This window comes from Catharus ustulatus, chromosome Z (assembly GCF_009819885.2).
Source record: "Catharus ustulatus isolate bCatUst1 chromosome Z, bCatUst1.pri.v2, whole genome shotgun sequence".
Taxonomy (NCBI): domain Eukaryota; kingdom Metazoa; phylum Chordata; class Aves; order Passeriformes; family Turdidae; genus Catharus; species Catharus ustulatus.
Genome location: NC_046262.2, coordinates 63,274,742 through 63,282,474, shown reverse-complemented (window position 1 = coordinate 63,282,474; position 7,733 = coordinate 63,274,742). Strand labels below are relative to the sequence as shown.

The following is a 7,733-nucleotide window of genomic DNA, read 5'->3' as shown; positions in this document are numbered from 1 at the left end:
ACTAAGCTTTAGAGATGTGGTTTTCACATTATAATAAGCTAAATTAATCTAAAGGATGCTATTTTAGCTGATTTATTAATTTCAGTAAAACATATGGAACATTGCCAAATGCAGTGTCCAGTACCTTATTCAAGATTTCTGTTTGTTCTCTACTTGTTTCAAAACTATTCTGCAAGACCTTGCCATTTCCTACTTTTCTGTGTATTTAAAGTATTTATTGTTCTCCTATGACTTACTGTCCAAAATCTTTTCTTAAACCATTCATCTTTCACCAGAGTGGGGTACAGTAAGCTGAAGGGTTGGTGCTGGCCTAATTTTAAACACCAGCCACAGTTCAGCTGTTGCTGACATCAGTAATAATATGCCTCAAATTACAAAATAAAGCTTAAAGAGTTAGGAACAATGACAAAAGCTGACTGCCAGTCTGTGAATTCGTTCTTGACACAAACTAGGGACTTAGCTGGCTCCAGAGGTGAAGTGCTAATGCTTTGCAATAGGAACTACAGTAGTTTCATGAATACAAGCCGCACGGATTATAAGCCGCACTTCCGGTGCCTCGACAATGTTGCTGTCTTTGTCAATAGATAAGCCGCACCCCGAATATTAGCCGCACTTTTGTTCGTCGCGAGAATCCGTGCGCAGCTTTCACAAATTGGCCAATTAGTAACAGGATCGCGGCACAGCGGGCTTTACTGGCTCGGGGCGGGGCCAGGAAGGCTCGGCCCGCTCATGGTTGCCGACGGGGCCGGGTGGCCCAGCTCAGCGCCACGGCTTGGCGGGGCTGGCCGGGTGGTGCTGCCGCCGCCGCCGGGCTCGCTGGCCCCCCTCTCCCGTCAGCACCGCCCCGCGCCGCGTTCGCTCGCCCTGCCGGCAGGGCTGCCGCCGCCGCCGCCGGGCTCACTGGCCGCCCCGCGCTGCGTTTCCTCGCCCTGGCCGGCACTGCAGGCCCCCTCACCGCCAGGCTCCCCCACGCTGCTGGCCCCGATTCTGCTGGGCTTCCCCCGCTGCCAGGCAGCCCCACCCGCCGGCCTTCCTGCTTCTGCCATGCTCCCCTGCACTGCTAGCCCCAGTTCTCCCGGGCTCCCCCGCCCTGCTGGCTCAGGCTCTGCCGCCCGCCCCCCACACTGCTGGCCCCGCCTCTGCCAGGCTTTCCCACCTCTGCCGGGGCCGGCCGGGCTCCAGCTTGGCTTGGGGCTGCCGCGGGCTCTCACTTCCGTGTTGGCAGCTTTTAGAATTTTGTTAATGTATTAGCCGCCCCGGAATATTGGCCGCACTTCCGGGTTTCCACCAAAATTTTGGTCAAATTGGTGCGGCTTGTATTCGTGAAATTACTGTAATTTTGGATGAAGGCCAGTTGTGAATGCTGGAGAGCTGTGGTCTTCCTCATGGCAGACACAGGCCAGAATGGGAAGCCATGCTTCTTCACAGTGAAATGCACTGCTTATGGTCCATGGCCATCACATCTGGGTGGGAGTTGTGGTTTTAATACCTCTCAGAGCAGGTCAGAATGAAGCATAAACCCCTACAATCCATCCGTATGGGAACAGCATGCAGCCAAGCCAGTTGCCACACCCTCTAATGCCGAGCACGATTCAGAGGGACAAGCCTATGTATGATGTAAATCAGCAGCATTACCAGGAGAACCAGTGCCACCAGGGCTGACCCCCAGGAGAGGCATGGCAGCATGTCCAGCACTTGCTCTGTGAGGTCACCACTGTAGGGGAAAGGTCTGCAGCGGGCGCAAGCTCTCTGAAGCCAGCGGGGGCAGCTGCCTATATAGAGGTAGCCTCAATGGTAGCCTTTCCTTCCATTATGAAGGAAACTAAGACAGAAAATGTAGACGTTGTCACAAGTTACTTCATGTGTGGCTCTGCAGGGGACCCACAGCCTTCCTCCAATCTTTCATCTACAGCTGGTAAATCCATACAGGAGACTGCAAGCAACCAACATGATATCTTTGTTGGAAGAGAGCATCAGAATAGCAGCATATCCTTAACACTCATCACCCAGTGATGAGAAAGCATCTCCCTTCCACCCCTGGCTGTAATTAGATCTCTTCTGGAGCTGTATTATCTTCAGTGATAGTTACAGGAACGAGGCCTAAACCCAAGGAAGATGTAGTAAAGGACTTCCCATGAGCTGTGCTGTGAGATACATGATGAAGGGATTAACATGGGCTGATGGTAGGCTGATGGGCTGACAGACTATCAGGTGGAGTGCCAGATGACCCTAGCTGCCCCTGCAGCTATCCAGGTGAGAGTGGTACAAGAGTTCTGTTCCACTCTTAAGAAAACCCCACTGCCTTTATCCTCTCTTTGCAATACTCACTTACACAGAAAGTGGTTCTCTCCCCTCCTCTCAATTGACAATTCCAGAATATTTAACTATAGTTTCATCTCTGCTTCTCCCCACAAGCATAAATTTATTCTTTGAAAGCCTCCAAGCCAGAGGATGAGAACGTGACCACCTTGCAGACAAGTCAAGGATCTTACTTTGGAAAGATCTGTGTCTCTGACTCCATTGGAGTTTACCTGGGAACAGCTGTACATAGCACCATACACTTGTATTTTGCAGGTGTGTTTATCACTGGCAATCTAACAAGAACATGTAATCTGTTGCTCCAATGAACCACAGTTTGTGGATCTATTAATGAAAGTTCCTACTGAATTTGATGGATTTCTTTTCCTTTTGTGTTTAATGAAGTTAATCAGCAGACAGGTGAAAAATATCTGACGAGAAACAGGCTTCCATACAGCCACATTTGCTCAGAGGCTGAGAAATTTTTAAAGTTATCTCTGTATTTCTGCATTAATGACTTACTTCCATTCCTAGTAACTGTTTGTAGGAGCCTCCACAGAATTCATAAGAGCAAATTCAATGTGTCTGTAATGCCAGTAACTAAAGCTGAGTCTATTTCAGGATTATGTGCACCACTAAGAAAGCAAATAACATGCCAGCAGAAATCAAGGGAAAGGTGACTCCTAGCTACTGCTGAGAAGAAACTAATGTTCAGGAACTGCAGAAGTAGTAAGCAGGACATGGCCTCTCGAGGCTCACCAACACTAGGTGCTGCTCCCAGTTTGATTGCTCTTTACTCCAAGTTCACTCAAGAGGGAAAGGTGAATAAGAATTCAGTGATGAATTATTTAGAAGACTGGTCTTTCACTTGGATGGCAGATTTGAAGGGGTTTTGCCTTGGTGGGAGATCAAGAAAGCAAGCCTAACACAAAAGGGTCTTTGCTTTTCACCATCACCATGATGGAAAAGCAACAAGCATGAATCCTCAGTAAGTCAGTGGCAATATTACCTTTTCTTGTGTTCTCTTTCTAGTCGATAGGTTGTGCAAGACCTCGTATCAGATTTAGGAATGTCAGGAATTACTGGTGACAGTGTCACATTTCAGTTGCAGGGCCAGAGTGCTCCGCAGAGGAGCACAAACTTCCTTATCAACCCTTTCTCCAGATCTGGTAGATGGCTTCTGTATTTCACCATGGACTGTTCTCTGCTACCATTTTGAAGACTGAGATCCTGTGAAACAGTCTTGCCCTGTAAAGCCTTTCATGTGTTTTGCTATCTCAAAAGGCTTTATTTACTCTTAGTGAATCTCTTTCCAGTGTAGTCACAGTATTTGACAATAGTCACACAGCCCAAAACAGGCCATGCAACTCAGAACAACCGGAAACGAGACGTGCTCCAATGCTTCACAGTGAAAAAAGACTTCTACCACTCCCCTCTAGCAAGCCCAAGACTGCACAACATATATGGTGTGAGACCAAGTGGCCACCCCAATTTGATGGAGCTCTTGCCACACAAAAACAGTGACCTGCAGCACTGCAGATGCTTGTGCTGTGCAGTCAGAACACGGTTTGCTGCTGTGCCATTAAGCACCTCCAACAGACACTAAGCACCTTGTTTGTGCGGTGTTTGCAGCACGCAACAGAGGCCTGAACACTGCAGCTGCCAGGCCAAAATTAACCAAGAAGGGGATCCTACCGCTGAAGGAGTTTGGAGCCTTGTCTCCTTCCTCTGCTCCTAGAAGTGTTGCTTCTTGCATCAGATCACAGAAATATTCTGTGGGTAAAACCTGATTCTCGGTACAAGACCAGATGATACAGTTCTGCAATAGTGCATAGCATTATTAGGGTACAGCTGCTATCTGTCAATGCCATAAAGCAGAATTAGTCTACCTGCTTTGATGTCAGATAATTAGGGTAGTATTACCCAACAGGGTATGACACCGGCACCTCTGCCCAGCTTTTATTTGTGTTTTCCTCTGTCCAAGACCTCCTTGGTGTGAATGGGCCCAGTTTCAATATAACAATGGCTGTTGGCCACTGCAGGATTCACTCTGATGTAACAAAGCAATCATGAAAATCTGCTATCAGCAACACCCAGCTTCAGCAGAGAAAACAAACTTTGTTTATCAACTATAACAATTTGGTATTGGTACAGTCTTACAGGTGAGTTCTCTACAGCAGGTTGAAGTGCTTAAAATGTGGCCTGTTGTCATGGCAGGTATCAGCTGGGAGGGAGGGATGGCAGAGAAGATAACCCATCCAATACCAGTGGGATTGCTTCATTCAGAAGGGGGGAACAGTGGTAGGAGCTTTCAGAGCTGCATAACCTTTTGCTCCCCAGCTTCACAAGCCACCTCTGCAGTGGACGTGAGTGGCTGTGCCTGTAAGTGTGACACCGTATGGGTCACAGTCACAGCTGCACCAAGCAGAGGGACCCTTCACTTGCACAGCCCTGAGAACAGTGTATCAGAAACACCAGAACAGCAATGGCTTCTGCAAAGATATAATGAAATTATATGAAAAGTCAGAGTTCAGAGTCCACAGGGAGTCCTTGGCTTTGGGTTACTGGAGAAGATGCAGTTTCCACTGTAGGTTTTTATTGAATTTTGGTGGAGTCAGTACTTCTGGATCTGAAAGGCAATGGAACAAGTGTCAGAACAGGGGGTAACAGGAATATAGTTTTTTCAAGAGGTGCTAACTACTTTGTTCACTTTTCTTACATCAAAGGATGCTCACAAATCTCTTGACATCTATAATTTCCCTGTAGTAACAGATCACCAGGAGAGTGTCCTCAGATCTGCTTTCACCAAGAAACCTCCAGGCACACCAAGTTCCCTCTCAATCATTAAGTGTTACTGTTCGGAACAAGGAGGCACAGGCACAAAGCCACAACCATTAGTGGCACAAAGCAGAACTCCATTCATTCACCTGTCACTTGCCAATCATGCACCACAAAGAGCTGGCTCCTTTTGGAGTAAGAGGCACATGGCTTTTTCTGAAGCCAGCCCTGACAAGTGGCAATAGACAGGTTGCACCTATAGGTTCAACAGAGGATTTGCCCAGGCAATTTCAGGAAAGAGGATGTAGGACCGGAGGGAAGATGGAATACTGACGAGCTGGGACTACTGTTTGCTAGGTCTCTCAGCCCTGATTTTGTATCCACTGCAAGGATTTTGAGACGGCAAAGTGACACGACAGATTGTAGCCTGGTCTGGTCAACAGCCTGGCCTGACTGCCAAAGCCAGAGAGAAAAATTCAGCAGATAAGTTACAAGAATTATCTAACCCATTCCTTAAGATATCAGATTTTTGATTCCCTCACAAAAGACTGACATTACCCACACAAGAACCCAGGAGCAGTTGAGATATTTTAGCACAGGAGACAGTTTTAAACTGAGACAGTTTTAGCACACAAATTTAGAGCAAAATAAACTTTGTTAAGAAGGCTGCTCACTTGCCACAAGTTAGGATGGTACACCATCAAAAAAAGCAAGGAACCACCATAGCTCAGTAACTGTACAACTGTTGGAAGGTAGCAGTGCTTGGAGAGCCTCCAAGCCCACTACCCTCCCTGACATTTCACACCCAAACTTAACTCAGAGCCTCAACTAACCTTGGACAACAGGAGGCATCATCCTCTTTTGCTGATAAGCAGCCATAATGCTGTTTGCAGTTGAATTGGGTCCCAAGACCTGTAAGAAGAAATACCTGTGTTCCAACCTGAACAAAGCAAGGCACAAGCAGGGATACTCTCAAAGGAAACTGCTATTACTATCCAAAACCAGAAGCCCTCACAGTACAAAGTGAACAGAATCCAAGTGTAATCAGTGTGATCAAAGCCCAGTAACGTCTCAGAAAAGTTAACACAGAGGCAGAAAGAGAGAACTGCTTTCACACAGCTTTTCAGGACGCAGAACTCCTAGCCCAGCACCTACTTCTTTACAGCACCATAAATGTAATGATTCAGCAGGACTGATTTCATTACAGCATGATCAATATTTAAAGCTCATCTGGGAGTCTCTGTTCCTTGTCATACAGAACATTTTTAAACTCTCTTATTTAAGAGTCCTGCTAATGAGCAGTTAGGGAGAAGATACTGGGGGACATCTTGTGTTGACCATAAATGTGCAGAAACCACTTATCAGAAATAAAGACTTTTATGCTCTGGAAGGGAACTAACTAAAGCCCTTGTGATTTCCTTATGAAGCTTAGAAGCCTGACATAACCCCTTTTTCTGTAATTTACTCCTTATGACATATGGTTCAGAATAAATTGACCAATCCAGAAGCTTTTCACTTCACAAGACCAGGCTGGGTAACAACTACTCTAGTACACTTCTACCACTAGGCCTAGAAAAGAAGGGAGTGTTCTCATATTCTACAAATTGCTTAAGATGGAGCTTACAAAAACAAGTCATCACTAGGATAAGGTAACACAAGCCTCAGAAAACCTCATCACACCCAGTGTGCAATTCAGTGCAGGGAACACAGTAGACTATACATGTTGTACCAATCTAGAGTGTACTGACTTGACAGGTCCTGCCCAGAACACCTGCTGAACCTCTTAAAAAAACCCCAGATTTTGAAAACCATGGAAGGATTCTAGGCTCTCTGCTGGAGAATGCAAAATACTGCTAACACTTGATACTGTCTAGTGAGTGTGATAGGTAATGTGGATGAGCACAGACCAGGTTGACAGAGCTCTGTTGCAGGTCTGGAGTCCAGATTTCTGGGACTGAAGTCTCCATCAACTGCAAAACCTCTTCCAGGACTTGCTGCAGTGCCCCAGCTTGCTCATCATAACCAAAGAGCACAAGCTGCTTCAGAAGGATGTGTATCTCTCCTGCAGGAGGGAACAGAGCAATACATAGCAATCAACACAGGTATACTAAACAACTGCATTTCTGTGCTATCAACACACAGGAAGGACAGCAGCAACTCAGAACTGGTTCTGTTCCTCCCGAGACCCTGCACTGTCTGAGAACAAAAATAAGACAAATCTGTAGTGGCACTGAGAAGGCTTCTTTTCTCTGCTCCCAACTTCAAATGCAGCGAGCTGACGTGTTACTCTGAGCTCAGAGGCAGATTAACTAAACCAAGGTCCAACACAGATGACTGTATGGACCAGGCAGCTTTTCTTCCCAGCATACACAGTAAGAACAAGAGGGGGCACTTTACCTTAGCTGTCCTCATCCTCACAAGCTGCAGCACAGATTAAGATCACCAACTGTCCTACCTTTCACAGTCTCAACAGCACGAACACTCTCTCCCAGGACTTCCAGAAGGGCAATATCCTCAAAAGGACTCCCCTCCTTTAGGCTGTATCTCTTACGCTCCGCCTTGCGTCGGTTCTTTGAGGATCGCCTGAAAAGAGCATGTTCAGTTACAGTGTGCACAACAGGATTAGCTGTTAGCAGAGTTAAATCTGAAGGAACATC

General features: G+C 46.7%; 1 protein-coding gene across 1 annotated transcript in view; it reads right to left on the bottom strand.

Annotated features, from left to right (window-relative positions):
* Positions 1-4,232: 4,232 nt before the first annotated feature.
* The window catches only part of ELP1 (elongator acetyltransferase complex subunit 1), a 32,147-nt gene continuing 28,646 nt past the window's right edge, over positions 4,233-7,733 (bottom strand). The window contains exons 33-36 of the mRNA XM_033084833.2: positions 7,532-7,659; positions 6,984-7,138; positions 5,910-5,988; positions 4,233-4,927 (exon numbers count right to left, since the gene is read on the bottom strand). Coding sequence (XP_032940724.1) covers positions 4,860-4,927; positions 5,910-5,988; positions 6,984-7,138; positions 7,532-7,659 — 430 coding nt within the window. The 3' untranslated portion in view covers positions 4,233-4,859. The remainder of the gene's footprint in view (positions 4,928-5,909; positions 5,989-6,983; positions 7,139-7,531; positions 7,660-7,733) is intronic.